Source organism: Vicia villosa, unplaced genomic scaffold, assembly GCF_029867415.1.
Source record: "Vicia villosa cultivar HV-30 ecotype Madison, WI unplaced genomic scaffold, Vvil1.0 ctg.002800F_1_1, whole genome shotgun sequence".
Classification (NCBI taxonomy): domain Eukaryota; kingdom Viridiplantae; phylum Streptophyta; class Magnoliopsida; order Fabales; family Fabaceae; genus Vicia; species Vicia villosa.
In genome coordinates, this window is record NW_026706035.1 from 228,748 (window position 1) to 253,577 (window position 24,830).

At 33.9% G+C, this 24,830-nt stretch overlaps 1 protein-coding gene and 2 long non-coding RNA genes across 3 annotated transcripts; 1 reads left to right on the forward strand and 2 right to left on the reverse strand.

Moving 5' to 3' along the window:
* Nucleotides 1-7,321: 7,321 nt before the first annotated feature.
* LOC131639829 (uncharacterized) lies at nt 7,322-9,490 on the forward strand. Its single transcript, XM_058910276.1, has 2 exons — nt 7,322-7,565; nt 9,271-9,490. Exons 1-2 carry the CDS (start codon nt 7,379-7,381, stop codon nt 9,342-9,344), a joined length of 261 nt encoding a protein of 86 aa, XP_058766259.1. The 5' UTR covers nt 7,322-7,378; the 3' UTR covers nt 9,345-9,490.
* Nucleotides 9,491-12,482: 2,992 nt separating this feature from the next.
* LOC131639836 (uncharacterized) lies at nt 12,483-13,767 on the reverse strand. The gene is made up of 4 exons (XR_009295074.1): nt 13,624-13,767; nt 13,042-13,363; nt 12,818-12,959; nt 12,483-12,725 (listed from the first exon to the last, which is right to left on the reverse strand). It is a non-coding gene; the product is annotated as an uncharacterized LOC131639836 (long non-coding RNA).
* A 3,537-nt stretch (nt 13,768-17,304) lies between these two features.
* LOC131639832 (uncharacterized) lies at nt 17,305-18,673 on the reverse strand. The gene is made up of 3 exons (XR_009295073.1): nt 18,035-18,673; nt 17,775-17,865; nt 17,305-17,623 (listed from the first exon to the last, which is right to left on the reverse strand). It is a non-coding gene; the product is annotated as an uncharacterized LOC131639832 (long non-coding RNA).
* Nucleotides 18,674-24,830: the final 6,157 nt, after the last annotated feature.

The following is a 24,830-nucleotide window of genomic DNA, read 5'->3' on the forward strand; positions in this document are numbered from 1 at the left end:
ATGTCAATGTAGGTTGCACTCTTGTCCACAAAGAGTGCAGGGCCTACCAAGAACATGAACCAGCACCTCAGAGCGCAGGCACGGTGATACTCTGTAAATAGCTCGTCACCCTCCTGCTCAGACTTTGTTGCTGTCACCCTCCTGCACAACCCGCCGAGCCCGGAACCAGCTACCACATCATTAAACCACTGGTCATCTGGTTTAAACAGATAAAAAATCTTCCGCGCGTGGTTCACGGATTTTATCGTCGGCCTATCTTGTTACCACAAAAACAAAACAAAAAAAAGATTGTTGGTTAAAAAACAGTTAAATTATAAAGTGTAATTAAAAAAACCTAAATAAAAAACGGTTAAATTCTAAAGTGTAATTAAAAAACCTAAATAAAAAACGGTTAAATTATAAAGTGTAATTAAAAAAAATACCTGTCCCTCTCAGACACGCCGAGCGACGTGCTCGTGGTAGTAAATAAGCAAGGAAGTGTCCCTAGGCCCTCCCGGGTAGACCTGTTCCTCCTCCTCCCCGTGTGGAGGGTCAACATCAGGTATCACCTCCTCCACATCCTCTCGTACCTCCTGATGGGAAGAAGACACCCGAGCCAGCCGACTCCTCGATCCAGATGAGGAACCAGGCTTATCCATCGGGACGGGTACTTGTGATCTACCCTGTCCCTGGGTCGATGCCAGCTGTGTCGCCCGCTCGCATCTAGCCGACGTTGTCTGGGTCTCTCTGCCCTGCCTAAGTCGTGCGGGGTTGCCTGCCATTTTCCTGAAAAAATTGAAATCCATAAGAATGTGAAACAATCAAGAAAATAAAAAAAATTGGGTTAATTTCGGAGTACATTTCCGAAACTGGTCAAGGAGGTGTTTTCGGAAATGCACTTCCGAAACCCCCCTGCGAACACCATTTTTGCAGAACCTTTACATCTTGCCCTAAGTGCTCCAAAATCAAAATTTTACTCTCTAAACAACCTCAATGACATATAATAACTAAACCCTATAACATTTTACTAATTTCTAACAACCCTACTAAGCATTTCAATCTTATAGTTGAAGGATGTAAAACTTACAAATTGGAAGCTTTGAAACTTAGCCTTTGAGTGGTCTTTGAAGGTTGTAGAGCAACTTTGGAGAGTCAAGTTCGTGTAGTTGGAACCAGAAATGGGAAGATTTTTGAAACTTTTTGAGTTTTAGGGTAAAATGGAAATGGGGGAGGCTGTTTTGTTTAAACAGCAAAACGCGCATTTTTTCGGAAATGCATCTCCGAAGTGTTGTTTTCGGAAATGTATTTTTGAAATAATTTTTTTAAGTAAAAAAAGGCTTTCTCGGAGATGCATTTCCGAAATCACTCTTTTTTTAACTTCGGAGATGCATTTCAGAAATATAGGGGCATTTCGGAGATTTCACCGCGGGTGGCCAAGAAACATGGGAGGTCTATAAAGAAATTTCCAAAAAATATCATTCCTTCTAAGCCAAATTTTCAAACACGATGACAACCATAACAACCCTCTTATATTACCTTTTATTCTTTCTTTAAATTTTTTTTCAAAAGTTCTGGCAATGTTATGCAATAGAGCCCTCCGCACCCTCCAACTCAATACCAATCCAAGCATGCACGCCCTTTCACATCTAGAGAGAAAACGGACAATTCAAGAACAAATGAGTAATTGTTTCTTCATTCTCGAAACATAAAGGACATACTTGATTATGGTTTCCACTGACAACTCCTCGCCTTTGAAATTCTATTCTTATGGACAATCTGTTGAGGAATAGCCTCCAACCAAACAGTTGAATCTTACATGGTACTTTTGTTTTCTACAAAATACTAACTCACATTGTACATCCTTAACCACCAATGGACTTGCATTGCATATAATACTTCAGACAACTTATGATAGCTTGATTTAACTAAGTATCCTCTATCATCCCGCAGTCACAGAAAGTTGTCATCAATTTCTTGCTTTGGTTCAATTCCTTGTAGAATGGCCAACAATTCCTCAGTTGTGCCACTCCTTCAACTGTCTTTGTATTTTATAATATAGATATGTCTCTAATAGTTCTCTAGTTTTAGGATTGGCATTAACTTTAGTAAAATAAATATGAAAACATTATGTTAAATAGGATGTAACTACTTGCTAAGAAGAACAAGTTAGGCAAGAAGACTTACTTTGTGAAGCTAACATGTTGAGATGAATGTTTCATCATATGGAGAAACATGTAGGACGAGATGTCCTATGCCATTGTGGATATGGACTGGACTGTTGAATTAGGTCAAGATCCAAACAGATACAAAATATTCTAGGAATATTGTGCTGATCTTTGTAGTGCAGATTAGTAGGACTGACAGATTCAAGTCAGAATAAAAGTAGGACTGACAGTTTTAAGCCTGAATAACGGAAGATATTCACTTTCTAATTATGGAGATAATTTAGGAAGATTTTGATTGAAGACCTATTTTTATGCAGAATCTTCTACAAATTCGTAGCAACAGATACGTTGTGATTGTAGCCAAATCCAATTGGGAAAAGGTTATAAATATAAGCATTGTAACCTAGAAAAAATACGGGTCCAAGATGGAGAAATACTATGGATTTATTGTTTGTACCACTCTCTATAAGGGTCGGTTGTTTGTGATCCACTCGACATGTGAGTTGGAGTGTTTGTTCCTTGAGTTGTAAGGTTCTGTTATCTCTCTTAAGCTGTGAAACATAGAGGTAATTATTATTCTTGGAGGAAGATTTTAAGTAACTCTAAGTATTGTTCTTAGTCAACAGTCTTGGCTAGGTATTTGTTGGAAGCATGTCTTCCTATTGTATTCTAAGTGTGTAGAAGTATCCGATCACTGACTGTGATTGATGGGGAGTTGAGGATTGCTAGGTGAGTCTTAGGTAGAAAGTTAATTGGGTAGTGATTAAATGAGAAGTTGTAATTCTTTTTTCTTTTTGAAGAATTTTGGGTCGATGCTCCCGTCCATTTAGGTTCATCCTTTAACAAACGCCATGCATACTCAAGATTGAATGGTGTACCTTCATACTGAGCAAAAAAAACATATGCAGCGGCCAAGATATCTTTCTCCGATGTCCCAATTTTCTTTCCATTAACAGCTTATTTGTAACAGGCAGGTCGACCTAAAATGTCCAGAATGTTATCCATATTTGACAGATTTTTCTAAGGCCATAACTTGAGTTTTCGGACTCCGGTTGATGCCTCGTTCATAGCGTTGGAAAGCTAACGCAATGAACTATACCCTAGTAGAATAAAATGATTCATAGGATATAGTTTTCTAGTGCTTTTATTATGATTAGATAATGATACTATGTAGTGATAACACAATAAGTATGCTCTTTGATATGAATTGACGTAACCATGTTATGATATAACTTGATGTGTGTTTTCCTTATGATGATATGATTTTATTGTGATGATGATGTGTGTTTTTCTTATGAAGAGATGATGAGACCATGTGGTGATATAACAATAGGTAATGCTTTCCTTTTATGAATTGATTTAATTATGTCTTGACGTGACTTGACTTACATTCTATGATGAATTGATGGTGTTATGGCGATGTGTGTGATATGTAGAATATGATGAAGTATGATGAATATGATGAATGATGATGCATTTTAATAGTCGTGGTTGTATTTTATATTGTGTTGTGCATCATGAATTCATAGCATTTGTAGGACTTTTTCTAGTGAAGTTTGCAGGATATTTATCCAGTGATGTTAGGATGCTTTAGTCCAGTGATGGCCTCAATCCCATAGTGTGGATTGAGTGCAACTTATGATATGCTCTGGTTCCAAGGGGGATTGATCCTATTGGTGGAGATATTTGAAGATAACGAGGACTAAGTCATCAGCAAAGTATTAGTACCACATGCATGAGTCTTATGAAGTTGCATTTTATTATTTGTGGTATTGCACAATACATGGATTAAGTAATGTCTTTGATTGATTCTTGGAGTATGATGTTTTGTATGTTTTAAGTGATGTCTTTGATTGATTCTTGGAGTATAATGTTTTTTATGTTTTAAGTGATGTATTTGATTGATTCTTGGATTTTGATGTTTGGACGTGAAAACTAGTGATTGTTGTTATGTTATAGAATGCAGTACAAGATGTTGTGTTGTTGTTGTTTCCTTGATATAACTACTATATCTATTCCTTATTTCTTTTATAATAATTATGATTTACTCACCCTTTCTGCTTGGAAATGTTGCCTCTAAACGTGGGTAACTTGCAGGTGATCGAGATTAGCGCACAAGGCTTAGAGGATAGCTCCTGAGTGTGTTTATTTGCTTTACATAGAATAAAGGGAGTCTTGCTATGATATGTAACATCGAGGTTGAGATCAATTGATTGTGAATCTTGTGTTCCTTTGTTATTATGAGATTCTGTATTACTTTCATGACTTCTATCTTGTTTTCAAACCATGAATTTATAACATGAAGTATGATCATTTTGTTGAAGTTTGAACTACCTTTCATGGTATTTGAAATATTTTATAAAGAAGTTTTGAGACTCATTTATTCCGCTGCGAAGTTTGAAATAGCTTGATTGGAAATGCCAAAGATGCTACTTATGTTTTCAAGTGTTTTTGCAATCCGTGTTACGGAGCAGGATTAATTGTTATATGATGTTCTATGAAGATGTGATGCCCTTCTGTGGATTTTAAATTGTTTTGTTTTTCTTTAATTTATTGCGAAAATACGTGTGGGTTAGAAGGGTGTTACAACACACACAAGAGACTCTGAAAACTTCAGATCCAAGACTTCCCCTAATTTTTCAATCGTGAAAGTTCTGAAAACATTAGGTTAGGGTTCTATTTAAATAGTCTTCAGTAGTTTATGGGTTTCGAAACCTTTTCCCAATTATTACTTGATACACACGCTGATAACTGTAACAAATCTGCAGAGAAATATTTTTTAATCTTGGAACAAATCTTCAAGTTTCCTAAATTGTCCAATCATCCAATTTTAGAAACTTTAATTCTATTGGAGATTTGATTCTATAGTTCCAAATTAAATCTTTTTGTCCAATAAATATTATTGAGATATATCTGAAAGAAATATCAAAAAATCAAAACAAATCTGTCAAGATTTAAAATAGTTTGTACTGATATTGTTGTACAGAATGTCATGACATCTGTTAGAATACCTGTCTTCAATAAAAGCTCAAACTCTGCTCTATTAGTATAATCAAGATGTTACGACATCTTGCTCAGCATCTGTCAAGAATCATGTTTTAGCAAAATTGTTGCCAACCCTAAAACCATGGTTCTAACAATATCTTAATGCACACAACAGGAAATACCTGGACATTGATACCACATGATAGATTGAGGGAAAATGCACATGCAACTTGAATGGAACCCTAGAACATCCCTTATTCTAGCCTTAAAGTCAGTCGCTTGACCATTTGAAGGACTTAGTGAAAAATTGAACAATTTTCCAATGCACACAAAATGGGCCCGTGTTTTTTTGGACCTCTTAACATGAGCATAACTTTTTGTAGTAGCCACCAAATGAGGAAATCTTTGTGTCAAATGAAAGACAAGAGAAGAATACACAACTTTGGTGTTGATCACAACTTGATTTGATGTTTGGATCATCAAGATAATCAAGCTCAAAGTCAGCCTCTTGATAAGCTTAAACACTTTGTGAAATTTTCAATCATTTTGCCAATTCAAATAGTATGATTTCATGACTTTGGAATTCAATATCTTCCATCTCAAGGGCTCTCTTGGATTAATTTCTTCACCCCTAATGTAGTAGCAAGTGTTCTCTAGAGAATCAGACCCTAAGTGTGGAAAATGAGGGCTTGAGTTGATCATCATTGCTCATGAAAGTCATGCATGTGGAAATGTTCAAACACTTAGAAAAATTTCTATGTGTTTTTGAATTTTAACAACCTTGAATCATCAACCCGATCATTCAATATCTCTCAATTAAGGGACGCTTTTGACTTCAATCCTATTACAAACATGTAGTGTGATCCAAGATCTTCAAATCAGGCCTTTGTTTGCACAATTTTGATCATGGATGAGTGAGATATGCATATGACCATGCATACTTCATACTTACAAAAATTCATGAAACCCTAATTTGGCAATTTTGATACTTTTCATGATTTCTTTTGATTAACCTTGATCAAATCTCATGTTTTCATATATAATGACTTGAAAAGATCTAAGTTGATCAAAAATCTCTACAGTTAACTTTTGCCTTGGACTGCCTGTTGACTTTTCCCTCATTGGGTCAAATCACCATTAACTAACATATGAGAAGCCTTGAGATATCTTGAGAGGATCAATGATGCATACATGGATACCTTGGACCATATTTTAAGCAGTAGAATCATGTTTTGCTCAAAAAGTCAACCACAAGTTGTCTTTGACCAAATAGGGAATCCATGAAAACCCTACTCTCCCAGTTAACTTGAGGGCTCTGTGAATTGAATGAGGGCCTCAGGACTTGAAGAAGCACCCATGATGATGGGAGGTCGATTCTTGTCTCAACTTGAATATGATATCATCCCCCTTGAGGGGGGGAGGCTCAACCTACAAGATCTTGATCTCTTGTCAATTAGAAGTCCAATGCTATGTACGAATGCATTAACCATGACCTATTGAGATATGCAAATGAGTAAGACTTAACCCTCATTATGGTTAAAATGAGAGGGTAAATTTTGGGGCGCAAAAACTAGTATGACCGTTATCTCAACGGGCCACCTCCTACCCAGTAGAAAATATCGATACAAGTAAGTCGACCCTTTCATTCAAAACATGGCTCTGATATCTTTGGTTGGCGCAATTCAGGGGGTCAAATGAGGCGCCTTTTTATACTTGGAAACTTCCCTAAACTTCTTACACTTGTAATTCTTTTTCAACAAAAAAAACAAAACAGTTAAGTTAGTATTTTATTTTAAAAAAATTGTGTTACATTTATTTATTCAACAAATTTTTGAAAGTGAATAATTATCTTGCTTTTTCAAAAACAAAGAAAATGTTGCTTTATCTCTAAAAATTTATTTTATCTTAATTTTTATTTTAATAAATGTTGCCACTACAATTTGAACCATAAATAAGTTAATTACATCTATTTAGCTCAACTAATACAGGTGAGATTGTCTACCCATCCAAAAAAAATGTGAGTTTAACTATTAAATAATTTAATAGAAAAATTCACTAAATACTTACATCATGTGGTTGGAGAGTAGTAGTATAAAGTAGTGGGCCGTATAATTTAATTTGTTTGGTCCATCTGTTGTTGTATAGTGTTATGAAATTTCTATTTAAGGCATGAGGTTGCATACATTTTTCTCATATCATAGCATCTCTTTTCTTTCTTCCATTATTATATTTTCTGTTTCTTGTCAAAAATGGTGCTAGCTGGTAAGCTTATTACTGAACTTGGGATCAAAACCCCCGCTGAAAGGTTTTACAAACTCTTTGCATCAGAACTTCACGAAGTGCAAGTCCATTGTGAAAGAATTCATCATACCAAGCTGCATGAAGGTGAAGACTGGCATGACACTGATACAGTTAAACACTGGACATATGTCATAGGTAATTAATTGTGTTTCTGATAACCAAATCCACATTTGATTTATTTTTAAATTATAATTATACTTCAAGTAAAAAATATGCTTGATGAATTAATGAACATACATCGATGAATTCTATACATAAATTTGAATAGAGATAGCCATAACAACGGAAGTATAAAATTTGTCTAATAAAATGAAAACTTATATAACCGATCTTTGTTCAGTGGTGATCGAAACTGAATTTGATAGGTAGGACCACTGTTCGATTCCCCATAACTACGATTGAGAAGGGGTTGGAACCACTTGATGTCAGAACTAACCCTCAAACCGAATTATACCGGTAACGATGTTTCGACGGCATTTCACAGTCCTAATCAACATTAAAACCATGAAATGTCAACGATTTTTTTAAAACCTTGGGTGAAACTACTATTATTTTATATTCCTTAAAAATGTATTTAGTTATTGGTATTAAGTCATAATATATTTGTTTGTCATATAAGTGTTAGTTAGAAACTTCAGATTTCTTAAAAAATGAGATCTGCTTATGAGGAGTATATAAATAAATAAACTCACGTTCAAAAAGGAGATTGTTGTAATATACTGTAAGTGTGAACTTAAAATGTCACATTGTTTTAATAAAAAGAAATTTAACCTTTTATAAATGAAATAACTCATACTAAATAGGTTTTAATATATAGTTTACACTTATATAAATTAAGTCCCTCTAAATTAGCATATTTTTTATTTGAGTTAAATATGTTTTTGATCTCTATAAATATTTCAATTTTGACTTTTAGTCCCTATAAAAAACATATTGATTTTTATTCCCTATAAAATTACTTTTGCACTCATTTTTGGTCCTTCTACAGGAACTAAAACTGAGTGCAAAAATAATTTTATAGGGACTAAAAGTAAATATTTTTAATAGGGATTAAAATTCATTTTCTATAATTTTATAGCGATTAAAAACATATTTAATCATTTTTATTTTTTGTCTGTATTTTTTTAAAATTAATTTTTTAAATATTAAATATTATTTAATTTTAGTTCTTAAAGTTAAATATAAAAAATCTGCAGATTTCCATGAATTTTCCTTCTAATTTTACAGTGAATTTTAACTCTGAAGATTAAAATCAAATAAATTTAAAAAAATATGAAAAGAAAAAACACGCAAATTTACCGAACAAAATACTATTAAAATCTAACAAATATTTAAGATTTTCGATTAACACATGTCTATCTCTTAATTTATCCACATTTATAAAACTATTAAAACCTATCAAATATTTAAGATTTTCTGTTAACATGTCCGTCTCTTAATTTATCCACATTTATTTGACATCCACTCATATTTTATTTTATACACCCTCCGGTCACTATTATAAGCAAAAAAAATGGTCTAATTCTTGGTCACTATTATAAGCAAAAATCAATTATTACTAAATCATTTAATGCTGTAATTCCTAAGATACCCCTATATTTCATTTTCCAATACTTCATTAAATTTAATAAAGAGGATATTATAGTAAATTTAATCAATGTTTTCTCCAAAATCTAAAAAGTTAACTACACTTAATTGAATTTCTTAATAATCGTGAAAACCATTTTTTTTGCTTATAAATGTGACCGGAGGGTGTACCAATCATTAAAAAAACATGTATAAGAGGTCTATGAGGTATCCACCAAACATTAACCATTAATTGCCCTTGACATGAAAACAGATGGTGATAAAATAAGCAAATGCACTAGAGATATTGATGCTCATCTTATCAAGGGAGAGAAGGTTGCTCTATAAGTCATCAATGCATTTTATTTATATTGCATCTTTATAATTAGTGTGATGTTTGTAATGGCATGCATGTAAGATATATAAGCATGCATGCATGTTTGCTTTTATTTATATTGCATCGTTATAATTAGTGTGATGTTTGTAATGGCATGCATGTAAGATACACCCTCCGGTCACATTTATAAGCAAAAAAAATGGTTTTCACGATTATTAAGAAATTCAATTAAGTGTAGTTAACTTTTTAGATTTTGGAGAAAACATTGATTAAATTTACTATAATATCCTCTTTATTAAATTTAATGAAGTATTGGAAAATGAAATATAGGGGTATCTTAGGAATTACAGCATTAAATGATTTAGTAATAATTGATTTTTGCTTATAATAGTGACCAAGAATTAGACCATTTTTTTTGCTTATAATAGTGACCGGAGGGTGTATATAAGCATGCATGCATGTTTGCTTTTCTTGATGCATTCGTTGTATGGAATAAATGTGTCGGTCCATGTCTTGATGATCAGGTCCTATTATATTATTTTTGTGTGATGCAAATTATGTACTTCTGAATTATATAAGTTTGGTTTGCTATATATCGCATTAATTATAGTAGGTAGTGTAAGAAAATTAATTTAAGGTGAATTCTTATCTACCAAACTCAAAAAGTTGGGTAAAGTTACATTCAGTGTAAAATGTTTTGAAAATAACAAATAATTGTATTATTTTATAATTAATTAAATATGTTAAAATTAAATGGGATCTTCTGATTGGTTGAAGGTACACTACCTAACTTTTAGTGATGGTAGAGAAATTGTCCCCAAATTTTAATGTGTAACACAAGCTTTCATTTATTATAAGGTGATTTCTTTAGACCTACAATTAATATTTCCTTTTAAAAATAAAATAGCTAGAGAAGTTCACGGTGTTAATATCATTTACGTAGTGCACCAATCTTTAGATATATATTCATTTCACTAGTATAAAAAATACTATATCACTACGGAGACGGAAGATTTCATCACGCCTATGATAAAGTGTGGTACTAAGTGGACTATTTTTATCATGAATTAAGGTCTATAAATAGCACACTACATTTTACCTCAATAGGAAACTTCCAACTTTGATATATGATATGTAATCAGCCTACTTTTTTCATTACGGTTGAAACTTCAAACCGTAGTAAAATATAATCCAGCGTATTTTTTATCACGGTTGAAATTTTTTATTGTGAAAAGTCAATGAATTCATTTTTAATTTTTGCCATATGTTTTACTCTACTACATCGAGAACTTTTATTATAATATAAAACTAGTAACAAACCCGTGCGTCCGCACGAGTTGTGGTATGGGACGCGCATTTGTTTCAGATGTATATTTTTTAATAGAAAAATGTCTAGTACCCGTTAAAAAATAATAATTGAATGTATAAAAATATGTCTGGTACCAGTGAAAAAATAATAATTGAATGTATAAAAAAGTGTCCGGTACCCGTGAAAAAATAACAATTGAATACATAGAAAAATGTCGGGTACCCGTAAAAAAAATTAATTAAATGTATAGAAAAATGTCTGGTACCCGTAAAAACATTTAGATCAATAAAAAATTTTAATATAAAATATGTGAATAATAAAAGATAAAAAATATAATAAAAAATAAAAGCTAAAAAAATTATGATGGAATATAATGACATCGCGCCTGCAGAACTGAAAGAAAGATTCAGTTTGTACTTAACAGATTATGTGGCGCATATTATGTAATCCTATGGGTTTGCACGGGTTCTGGTGTGGGTTGGACCAGGTTTATCAAATACATATTGTATTAAGTAAACAATCGAAGAAAAAAATTTATATGAAATTAAAATATAAAAGTTATATTGTTTAAACAAAACTATTAAATTGATTAAAAAAAAAGGTTAATAGAGTTGTAATAATAGAATGGTTTATAAAGTTTAATAAATTAGAGAAATGAATATCTAAAATCAGAATTAGTTGAAATATATGTTAATATATATATATATATATATATATATATATATATATATATATATATATATATATATATATATATATATATATATATATATATATTATATTGAAAAAATGTTAATATAAATTAGAGAAATGAATATCTAAAATCAGAATTAGTTGAAAAAATGTTAAATATATGGTAATATATATAATTTGGACTATATTTTTAATCCAATGGTAATATATATATTATATTGAAATATGAGAAAGACATATTTAAATTAAATATATGTCTTTCTATTAAATATAAAGAAAGGACATATTTTGACATTATTAATAAATTTGTTTTTACTAAAACTGTTTTACATCAATAATATATATTTTAACTTTTCATATATTAAACTCGTGTGGTTGAGTGAACTTTGTCATGGTTACCCGTGCGTTTGTATGATACTGGTGTGTTATCCGTACGTTCGCACGATACTGATGTGTTACCCGTGCGTTCGCATAGGTATTGGTGTGTTACGCCCATTGATACCAGAAATATTTAATATTAATAAAATTTTAATAAAAGAAACTAAGAAAAATGAAAGACAAAATATAAGAGAAAATTAAAAAATCAAAAGTAAATTATTTAATTATATAGAAATTTAAGAAAATGATAGATGTTTTTTTATTTTTTCGATTTCGTTTCAATAATTTGTCTTGCTTATAAAATAAGTTTATGATTTAAAAGAAAAAAAATAGGAAAATCATGAATAATAATATAACTATTTTAAATTAACAGTATTCTCAATTCTCAATCCACATAGCTTCATGGGTTTGCCACATTAAACCACCACTTTCTTGGAATATAAAAATCCCTTTAATTAAGTACATTGTCTTCCATGGTATCCTCTGAGCTCTCATTATTATTCTAAATGGTTCTTAAGTTTTTAACTAATTAATCATCCATGTTTAACTAATTATATAGTAAGGAATTATCTGATATCATGTCATGACATACCAAGCATCTCATATGTGTTTTCTCTAGGAGACGTAGGTGTGAAGCCAAGGTTTTCTGTTTTAGTTTCCACCACTTTAATTGATTCAGATGAATATTAATTAGATTAATCACCTAATCAGATGCAACAAAACCTTGAAAACCACCAACTTATTTGACATAACTGTTTTTCTAATTTCCATAAAACAATAATTGAAATTTTCTGCTTACAAAAAATGTAAGCCATTAAACCTCTCGACAATGGGATTTCCATCAAGTTCAATTAGATCACATGCACTCCAAGAATTCCAGCGGCCCAAATTGGAATCACTTGGATTAAAGTTTTCAATTCCTCCATCTGTCTCCATGAAAATCATTTGATCTCACTTTTTGTAACCTGAACTTCAAGTACCTCATGAAAATTCATCAACATAATCATAGTGCCTGAAGGTTAAAAGTCATATACATATGTCATCAGAAAAATATAAAGCACTTAATTGTGTACGCTTGATGGATGCAAAATTTGAAAAACTCACCTTATCAGGACTATAGTAGCCACCTTAGCAGAAGGAAGCACAATCTGGTGGCCTGGAACACAAAGATTGTGATTTGTAAGACAATCAATGTGTCGACTTGTTTACATGACGGTAGTGTTGAAAACCCTTGTAGTCTTGTTTCCTGAATTGCAATGGAAGATAGTATAGCAGTAACTTTCAAGTGAAACTAAAAATGTAAAACAATTTCAGTAATCTTGTATCACCTCACAAGTGTGTTTGATAGGCATGAGCTAGGCCCTTAAAACCAAATTCTAAGACATGGATGTAATGTTACCTCCAACTCTTAGAAGGCCATGAAGATGGAAGTCGGTTATCCTCCACAGTGGCAGGCGGCTCAACTGGTATGTGAATGAACTGCTTGATTCTTTAAGTACATATAAACCCTTTCAAATTTAATTTCCCTTCATTGCAGATTATGGTTAGTGAATTCATATACACGCGTTAACCGAAGAGTTGGAATTTCATAGTCTGTCAAACTTCTAAACTTCTATTTCCAGACACTTCATTTTAGGGGTGCTGTTCAATCTGCAAGCAAGATAACCAAATAGTATCAGTACGTGTTTGGCCAAAATAATTTCATGTTTTGTATCAATACAATGGGAAAATAATAGAGGTTTCAAGAGATTTTTTGGCCTTAAAGCAAACTGTGCCTTATTATTTATGTTGTTTTCAATAGTTGCAATTTACTCATCATTAAACACACTCGTTCATGAATGAAGAAAAGTATGCAATCAAACTGAAACAGATGCAGCAATGACTCTTTACGAATTGGAAATAAAACATACCAGAACTCTGAAGAAGATCAGCAGTCAGATCTAGAACACTAAAGTTTCTAGAAATATGCCCCAAAAATCAAATGGATTAAATATCCGAGTCAATAGGAATCTGCCCCAAAAATCCAAATGATGAAACATTTGAGTCCATGAGTGCTCCATTCATAAAATGGGAGTTTGTGTCAACACTATTAAATGATTTAACCGCTACATCACCAATAGTTGGGCATACTTCCAAAAAAGAGATCTCACCTAATTAGTTTTTTTATCAAGTAAACATAACCGACTACTGATAAAGAAAAGGACTGAAAATACATTTCTAATATGATAAGCCAAGTCTAAATATATTAGATATTCATATGATGGTAATACATGGGAACATACAGAGGAATCAAACACCGTATACGAAACATAAGAGGATTGAAACGATTACCATACTTCAAATAATCAATGCCCTGTGATCAAACAAAATAAGCATAAAAAAATTAGTAAACTGCAGTTTATATGTACAGATCAGTACAAACTTCTTTTCAAATATTTGGGAAGTGAACTGCAGTTTATATGTACAGATCAGTACAAACTTCACTCCACCTCAATAAAACATAGCCTAAGAAAATAAAAGGTGATTTTCATTGTCATTTTTAAAATAGTATTTAATCCTTAAATATAGTCGAGTGATTATAAAACAGTATAAAAAAATTCCTAATACACTGCATCAGGAAGTTTAGTGTTGTAGGAATAGTTCAGAATCTTCTCATTTGTTTGACTATTTGCCTTATCAAAGTGTACATGTATTTACACGTTCACTTTACCTTATTTTAAATGATGCTCAAAGAAGACAAAATAAGAAGAAAAATGCTAGTGATGATTATCAGAGAGGCCACTAATTACTAATTCGCACAAAATAACAGAAATTTAAGAGACTTACCAAAAAGGCTACTATTTTTCCCGTGCCTGATTTAGCCTTGGCTAGGACATCCTTACCTCGAAATGTTAATTGGAGTAAGTGTGCCATCATAGATAAACATAAGGTATATGAGAACAATGTTCAATCAAATCAAGAAGAGGATACTTTATTTCTAGCTTAATATTATCAATTAGAATAACTCCTTGTTTTGAAAACTGAATAATTATGTAGTTACATATGATAGAACCTGAATAATTGATTCAACGGTTCTCTAATTTCTAAACCGACAGTTTCAACAAAGTCATATGGTACCAGTCCTTTCAGTTCTGGGCCACTCAAAGAATTCTTCTACTTTTCTTAGCATCCAAAGTCATATGGAACCAGTCCTTTCAGTTCTGGGCCGTTGAGTGCGTTATTTTCAAAACTGAAACACGAGTAGTAGACATATATTTACATCAATTTCAAATGTTATGAATATACAAGTTTGAGCAACTTTTCTACAAGGTGAGATGCTTTGCAAAAGTATTTATGTATCTCATCTTTAAAGATTTTGATCCAAATCAATTATCATCTCATGCATATCAAACATGGTCATTCAATTTTAGTTGAGAAATAGTAAGCCTGATACAAATGAGACCTTCTAGGATGCTTGATAACATTAAGGTAATAGTTACTAAAAGTGATGCAGTCGTGTATATTACGTGAAGATGCTTGATGTTTTCACCAGAGTTCATGTTGGAATTAATTCAACCGATGATTTTCAGAACCATGGTGTGGTATATGTATAATGGTAACTAACTGATCTTGGTTTTACTCTACTAATTGAAACTACAATTTACATGCCAGTTGTAAATACGAGGAACTGTATTGTAACTTCGGAAGAGCTAAAGTAGTAGATTCATCAGGACATATTTATTTACAGGCCATTGAAGTTTGTTAATATCAACAGACTAACAATTAGAAAAAACAGTAAGTGTAAAACCTTTCTGCTGGGAAAGATCCAAAACAATCTATTCAAACCAAGACAATAACACTTCTCCTTGCAACTAACTTCTGCAACTCTAACCAACCTACAAAGCTTCAAATTATCTCACCTTCAACCATTATGTTAGTGATGAACTTTCCTTGTGAGCTGCTCCGTTATTTTACATTTTGCTACAAAAAAAATGGGAATCGTTATCACACAAAAACATAATCACATATAGGAATCACCTCCTAAAATTAAAATGTGCATACACCACTTCTAGTATAGAGCCACACTAAACTAAAGGGATGTATGAAGAACACTTGTGTTTTAGTGTCTGCATCGACATTATGATACCTTCAAATTTTGATGTGCAAAAACAGTACCTGAAAGTGTTGTATTAAAGCCATTATTTAGAATAAATGATATAAGGGCTCAATGTCTACCTTCAAACTTGAACACACACACAACACTAACAGGGCACTATTTTTCAAATTTGATAAAAAAAACAATATACAATTAAAATTTTATTAGAAATGAGAGATTACTACCTTGTAGACACGAAAGTCATCCAAAAGACTACAGCTTTGACAAATTGCTTCTGTCCAACATAATCAAAAGTCAATGGCAGCATTACATGAGTGGATAATATAAGCACTTAAACAACTACATAACAATTTAACTTACTTCAATCGATGTAGAAACCTTTTTTTCACTAATTTTCTCATACCCCTGTTTCTTGGTCCCTGCTCTAATTCCCTGCCAAGAAAGGCTACAAAGAGAACACAAATTAGATAAAGTACACAGTATAAACAATTTAACTTACTTCAATCGATGTAGAAACCTTTTTTTCACTAATTTTCTCATACCCCTGTTTCTTCGACTCTGTTATGTGCATCAATCACCAGAGAAGTATAAACAATATTAGATAATAAAATTTATATTCAAAATAGAAATTGAATGAAGGGTCATAACACATATCAATCTCAAGGTGAACATTCATGCTAGAAAGTGAAAGTGAAAGCAATCTGCAGCAGAAGGTGAATATCTTTTTGTTCACCACTCGTTCACCACTTTTGGTTTGCAAAACAACCGATTGCTCATTTGATATTCGACACAATTGAAGCGATTTGAAATAACAGCAGCAACGCGCAATAGTTCGAACACACCTGTAGCAGAACAACAACTAACTCCCATCAGCACATAGCAAACTCACACATTATAGAGTAGCAAGGTGCAAAATATTCAAATCACAGTAACTAAATAACAGAGTCAATATAGTTCTAATACTAATAAGACAATCCTTGATCAATCAACCGTCATTTGATTTATTATAGGAGTTGCATATTATTAACCTTTAAGAATCCAGCAGAAAATTTCTTATCGTTCCTTGTCGTCGATGGTAGTGTGACTCATGTATTATTCTGGTTTGAATGATCCTTCTCGCACTGCAACAGGTTTTAATTCCACCGACGTGTCACCTTCTTTTGCATGTTTGGAATATGATTTTAATTCAACCTCTAATTTTCCCAACTTCTAGCAATTCGAATATCGGTATCAGCCCGTGCTCTGCTGCTCTCAATCCTAACCGGGTCTTTCAAACCTCAGACCATGAAACGCAACAACGACAACCACTGTGTCGTTCCTGCTTTTCATCAAACATATGGAGGGCAAGCTCAGACATGCCTAAAATCGGAAAACTGAAACTGAACATTCTGTCAATATTGCAATGCAAACACCACTAATTATAAAATTTTGACACAGATTCAAATATACCAGATTAACTGCTCAAAATGTGAGTAGAAAAATACATACTTGCTTTAGCCTTTCCTTTTTTCCTTTCTTCCTGTATTCATCACATGCTTTATACATATCACCATTTCTCGAATACCCCAAAATTATGGTGAAGCTTGGATTATCATCATTCAATGACGGTGAAATATGAACATTCCATGAGAATGAATGAGTGACTCAATCAACAAAACAATTGAAAAAATACAAATTCAAAGTGGAGATAAGGAGAAAATACAAATGTGAAGTTGAGATAGGGAGAAAACACAACAACCATTTCATTCATAGTCATCACCTTCACCATTGAAGACTTGCGTAAAAGTAAATGTTGGTTCCCAAAAGTTCAAAACCTAAACAGATCAAATAAAGAGAATATGTTATTAACATTGTTTTCTTATAAAAAACTAAACTTAGGGTTTAAGGGAGAATAACTTAATAACAAAACCTAAACTAAAAGAGTCACACAAAAACCATTTGGAATCCAACCACCACCACACCCACCGTAAAAAAACGTGTTGCCGCTACTATAGTCAACCACTGTCAAACCACCTATCGTCGGAAACGCCATAGCCACCGTCATAATTTCGTAGATCTGAGTAGAAAGTCAAAGATAGAGTCAAAGATATGACAAAAAATAGAAATATCACACCTATGAAATCCACAGTCCCAAAAATGTTGAAAATTAAAATGAGAACAACAAAACCTCTTCATCACCATTTAGTAACAACAAAAAACCTAGATCTGAAGAAGAAGATGCTCACCTTATGCCTAGATAAGTCACACTCGTAGTTTCAGAACCAAACAAAAACCATTAAAACAATGTTAGAGATGTTGAATAAATAAAAAAAATTCATGAAGGGAAAAAATATGAAACATAGTAAACAGCTTCCCAGGGTCCATTTCCACATGGAGGCGCCGCACATGGAGCCATCAGAAATCGCACCGTCGGCGAAACTTCCCCCTTTCCCGTGGACCGACACCACCAAACCTGAAACAACAAAAACCAAATTAAAATCAAAATCAAACTTTTCTAAAACTCAATAATAACAATGAAGGAGATGGAGAAGGAAGAAGAAGCGGAGGGAGGAGAATAGAAGTTTGTGGGAGGGATATTGAAGAGAGAGGGGAAGATGAAGTAGAGTAGGTGTGATAAGTAGTGATATGATGGAAAAAGATGGCATTTGAAAGTTTGTCTTCTCGAGGAAAATAGGAAAAGTGGTACACGTGAAGGTTGAAAAAGTGATAATCTGCAAGGAAGAAAAAGAAGGAAACAGAAAGTGTGTAATTGGAAGGAAGTAGAATAATTGGAAGGAAGTAGAAGACACCATCCACGTGTCAGTCCAAATTGAAAAGAAGGGTAAAACAGGTTTTTCAAGAACAATTGGTTTTCTTATAGGCAAAATACCCTTTTTCGTCCCTTAACTTTCACTCGGGGTCCATTTTGGTCCCACAATTTTTAAAAAGTTCACATAACTCCCTTATCTTTTAAAATGGTGTCAGGTTTATCCTTTCCGTCTATTTCATTGAAACGTCCGTTTAGAGTTGCCAGCGTGGCGTATGACCTGGATCTTCTTCTCCTTCATTAAAAGGAATGTTACTTCTGGAAAACGAATTCTTATCAATTTGGGGGCTAGGGTTTGTTGAATAAACACCATCGTGAGAATAATTTACGGGCTGCTAGGGTTTTCCAGAAATCCATAACAATGAAATCGTCCACTTCTTCGTCAACTATGTTACAAGGCAGCCATGAAAGTTTCATCTCTCAGCTTGGTACGAAGTCGGAACTGCCATGGAAACAAGTTTGCTATTGTGGAGATAAGGCCATTCTAAGAAGGGCAAAGACCACTAAGAGTTTTGGAAGACAATTTTGGGGGTGTCCTCATTTTAAGGTACGTTATTTTTCACAGAGTGTTAGTTTATAGTGTTGGTTTATTAGATTTATGAAATTGAACATGAGGATGTGTGACATGTAGGGGCCTGATCATCCCGGGTGTGGGTTTTTCGAGTGGTTCTGCGAAGAATCTGAAGAAAACAATGGGCAAATCATGATGGTTAGGTTGGAGAAGCTTGGAAAGAATATTGAACACATACAAGAGGAGTTTGTCAAAATTAGATTCTCAACTGAAGAAATAAAGAAAGAGACTGATCACATACAGAGTCAATTGAAGAAGATGATGAAATATGGAAAATGCTGTAGCTTGATGATTATCATAATTTTGTTTGTAACCTGTTTTATTAAGGATTAGGTTTTATGTTAGTGAAATAGTATTGTGTACCAGTTTTATGAACCAGTTATGTACCAGGTTTAATCTTCAAATTGAAAGCATTATGTTGTGTTCAACTGTGTATCAATTGTACCAGTTTTATGAACAAATTGAAAGCATTATGTTGTGTTCAGTTATGTATCAATTATGTACAATAATGTACCAGTTCAGAATTATGTACTAGTTCAGTTTAGTGTTGTAATTTTGAAAACAGAGTATCACAACAAAATGCTTATAATGCAACCAGAACAGAGCATCACATTAAACAAGCCATGCCATAGAGGTTCAAAAGATACATTAGACTTGCAGAGTACTTATAATACACCAGTTAGGATTCCAAACATTACAAAAGTGCATAAAACCAGACAAATTACCAGACAAATTACATAAAACCATAATTGTTAATAAGTTCCAAAAGTGCTAAATAACTAATATAAAATCTAAAGTGCTAGACATTCTTCTTGAATGAGGCTCTCTTTGTTGGTGTTGTCCTTCTAGTTGTTGGCCCAATTTTTGATGCACCTAGTCTTGTGGTTGGTCCTGGTGGTACCCAAGGAGTTTTTGGCCTTCTCACACCCAGCTTTTTTGCCTTGCTTGTTGTTGCCTTTTTTGCAGGACTTTGTCTTGTTCTGGATGTCTGAGAAGCTGGTTGACTTTATTGAGTAGCTGGCTGTGCACTAACTTGTTGAGTAGCTAGCTGTGAAGTTGTTACTTGTGATGTTTGTTGAGTACTTGGCTGTGCAGGCCCTTGAGGAGTTTGTTGAGATGTTTGTTGAGTAGTTGGCTGTGCAGGCCCTGTCACCTTACATGTAGCTTTGTTGTGCCCTGACTTTTTGCATCTACTGCATTTCACAATCAGTCCTGTCCTCCTAAGTTTTCTGTCAGTACCATCAAGCTCTCCTTGTTCAAGATTCCTCTTCTTCTTTGGTCTGCCAGGCATTTTTCTGAACTTAGGAGGATGCACATCTGGGTATTGTGTCCTTGCCCATAGGTTAGAACCATTCACAGGATATATAACTGGTTTGTAGACAGCAATGTACCTACTCTTCCTATAGTACTCTGGAATGAAATCTTCAAATCTAAAGTTCCTACTCTTCATACATGACAATGCATGAACACATGGCAAACCAGACAACTCCCACCTCCTACATGAACATATATGGTCCTTCAAGTTCACAGTGAACATGTCAGCTGGATCTTGCACATGCTTAACTTCAAAAATATGTTCATCAGACATCCTACACAATAGAATAACCAAGAATCACATTACAGCTCATGCATAATTAATTAAATACAAGAGATCACACTTGTTTATACCTTACAATCCATGAGTTGGTGTAGGTACTTGTTTTCTCCACTTGTTTTCTAATGTTTGGCAGCACTGCATCATCAGGTAAATTCTCAAACCGCATCCTATTATTAGCCCATCTCTCCATAAAATAGGTCCCGATCTCTTCCAGCATTGTTACTAAAGGCTTGGTCCTTGACTCAAGGATCACACTATTGAATGCCTCAAACATGTTATTGAGTAGAGTATCACATTTGTTAGTTACCTAAACACAGCATATGAACAGGTTCTTATTATAAAACATATACATCTTATCAAACAAGTAATAGCAAGTAATAGCAAGTTACCTTAAAGTGTGATTTACTCCAGAATCTTGGAGATGTCTTCATCATATGTAAATATGCCTCATCACTAATAAGTCTCATAGACCTCATTTCTCTCTCCCAAGCTTGTACATAGGTTGACCTTGCAGCTTTCCAGATAGCATCTTTCAACATTTTACCAGGATACTTCTTCCTGAAGTTATTATAAAGGTGCCTCACACAGAATCTTTGTTCAACACCTGGCAAAAGTTCATCCATTGCTGGTAGTAGACCCTGAAAATTCACATAAGAATATAATGCATCAATAAAAAAGTGTAATGTGATACTAAAGACATAATTCTGCACAAACAAAATAAACCATGACCTTTTGCTGGTCTGAGATGAATGTGTATGTCAAACACTCTTCTTGACCACCTAGGTCATCAATCAGCAACTGCAAAAACCAGGTCCAGCTATCCCTGTTTTCTCCTTCTACAACTGCAAATGCAACTGGAAGCATCTGGTCATTTAGATCTCTCCCTATTGCAGCCAGAATTTGTCCACCACACAACCCCTTCAAGAAGCAACCATCTAGACCAATGATGTGCCTAGATAACTTAAAGCTCTCCTTACATGCTGCAAAGCAAACATACAGCCTTTTGAAATATGGTCTTTGGTCCTCACTACCATCTGGGACTGGATCAACATTAATCTTGATAGTAGACCCTGGGTTAGCTCTTAGCAACTCATGGCAATAATCATAAATCCTTGTATAATCCCCTAAGAAAGATCCATCAACCATGTATCTAGCCTTAAATCTTGCCCTTATAGCCTTAGTCTTGTTAACACCCACATTCCACTTCCTTTGAGCCTTTGCCTTTATGTCCTTAATCTTCATCCTTGGATTGGTTTTCAGAGAGTTTTGAATTCTCTTGCTCAGCCATTTAGTGGTCAACATTTTCACATTATACTTTCTACTGCACTCATGCTTGTCAACCAATTTCCTTAGTTGCCATGTTTCTTCATTTGGAAATTTAGCACAATATGCTTCCCATTGACACCCATCCTTGCATTTAACCCTCACCCTCACTTTGTCATTCTTTGTAAACCTCATATTTCTTCCGCTTTGCACAGCATATGATGTTATAGCTTCCTTGAAGTCATCCTTTGACCTAAAGTACACTCCTACTTCTCACTTATAATCTGCCATGTCCTTCTTCACATTAAACATTGGGTAACTCTTATGTTTAACATCACCTTCTTCACTATCACAACCACTTTCAAGTTCCTCACTATCATTTGCTATTTCCTCTTCCAAACCATCTTTATCCAACTGTTGTTTGCTTTGTTCCCCCTCTAGATCTTCAAGAAGATCATCCAAATCTTCTTCCTCTAACTCATCAAAGCCATCAGATGAATCATCAAATCCCACTTCCATAGCACTCTCATAATTTTCGTCAGCACTATCATCTCCACTATCAGTAGTAGACCCATCATTCACCTCACCCACATTGTCCTCATCCCTCACAGTATGTACCTCTTCCCTCACAATAGTCTCTTCATCCCTCACAGTAGTGCAATCTTCCCTCACAGTAGTGCAATCTTCCCTCACAATATTCTCTCCATCCCTCACAGCAGTGCAGTCTTCACTCACAATAGTCTCTTCATCCCTCACAACATTGTCATCATCCATCAAAACACTATCTTCTGCCTGTTGCACCCCAAAATTTGCCCACATATTTATTTCTAACTGGCTTAAGCTTCTCATTTCACATGCATCATCTTTCCATTAAGTCATACAACATATCATGCATCATTAATCAATAAGCTGGGCTTGGGATCAAGGATTTGGAGCAAGTTAGGGTTTACGTCGTCATCAGAGGCTTTATTGAGTTGGTCCTCATCGTCTTTTACAACTAAGTTCAAGTTTGGTTTTACTATCATTTGAGACATTAGGCCACTCAATTACATGGATTGAAAAACATTGGTTTTGGTTCTTACGCAAGAGAAAGATGTGAATTCATTGGGTTTCATTTCATCAATTCAAGTTGGTTCATCTTTAAGTCAATTACTGTGGCTATTTGCAAGGGTTGGATGAGAAATCTGGTGTTTGTTTCAAGTCTAAGGATTGGCGGTCACGCTTTGACTAAGGTCCATCATAGGATAAATGTTGATTATGTTCGTTGGTGCTATGGATTCAAGCTACAAATTTGAAAATCGTTGGAGTTTTAATTGGTACACATTAAAAGGAGAAGGGATTCAAATGTTATCCGAGACACCAAAGATATCCATTAGGACTCAAGATCATTACAATTCCAACTCATACAAATATCCATAAAATTCCATCAATATTCATTCAAATTACATTTTACAAGTTCGTACAAAACTACAAAAAGTACACAAACCATTTTCTTCACCCAAAGAAAACCACATCAATATCCATACCAATTCAAAACAAAAGGAGAGAGTTAGCAAATAAAATTACATCTGCCAATTCACATCTCTTTCAAAAGTCAAGATCTTGGGACTTTATGGAAGCTTAAAGCCTAAAGAAGAAAACCAAAATAGATGACAACACAGGGCTGCGCAGAATCCAGACACACTCAGTTACCAAATTCGTCATCCAAGAATAAACCAAAAATGCTGCATCAGTTCAGAAAAAGAAAACGGTTGAGCACCATGTTCATAAACTTCAATCCAATCCCAGTTCAGCTCATTATGACAATGTGAGTACGTCGATTCAGCGGAAGGCAGCAGCTATTTGCTGAGATAAAGGCATTATGGGAAGCGCCTCGTTATGAGTGTTATGTCGAATTTCGCGGTGCATTTATATTCCCGAATCTGGGCAAATAAGCATAGTGTTAGAGTGCATGAAGCAGGGTCATTGGAAGATATTTTGTGAAGGCATAAAATGATACCTGAACCGACTTCATGGTCCATGTTTTAGAAACTCCTACACAGTTCAAGCCACCTGTAGGGAATCAGATATTCAGTGCTATTCAGCATAAAAACCAAAGCATCAGATGCACCACAATTGTTCAAAACCGGCCCCATGTGACTTCGCGTCAAAACCCAAACTGGTCCTCAAATATCCTGCACATAAAATCATTTATTCAAGTTCAGAAAAACAGTCTACATCACATTCAATTCCAGTTCGCATTCAATCCATTATCACCAAGAACCAACTGCCAGACCTGTACAAAAATAAACAACACAAGCACTGAGTATCTAGAATTCAAAACCAACTCAGCTTCACATAAACAGCCCTATAATTTCCGTCTCATTCAGAACAGAAACCAATCTTTTACCTTAACCTTCTAACAGAAAACCAACCTAACTAACATAACCAATCTATAACTAACTTCCAGACTCATCAAAAACAGAATTATCTAAACCATTCCTTACAGAACCTATTTCCCAAACTAACTTCCCTGCAATCTCATAACAGAATCTAACTGCAACTAACTTTCTAACAACCTAGGCAACTTCTTAACTGCTATAACAGAAACAGTTACAAACTAACCATAACTAACTCAGTTTTAACCCTAACTAACTCCTTCTAACAGTCCCTAACAGAATTTTCTTTTAACCACATAACCGATTTCAAACCACCAACTAACAAAACAGAATTGCTAACTAACCTGCCAACTCATCTAACAGAATCTATAACAGAAAAAGCAGAAGAAGAGAATTAGAGGGAACC

Bases quoted from the DNA above. Each gene is read 5' to 3' on its own strand.
- LOC131639829 (XM_058910276.1), top strand. From the start codon at position 7,379: ATGGTGCTAGCTGGTAAGCTTATTACTGAACTTGGGATCAAAACCCCC. The intron at 7,566-9,270 runs GTAATTAATTGT...ACATGAAAACAG, and splicing joins ACACTGGACATATGTCATAG to ATGGTGATAAAATAAGCAAA.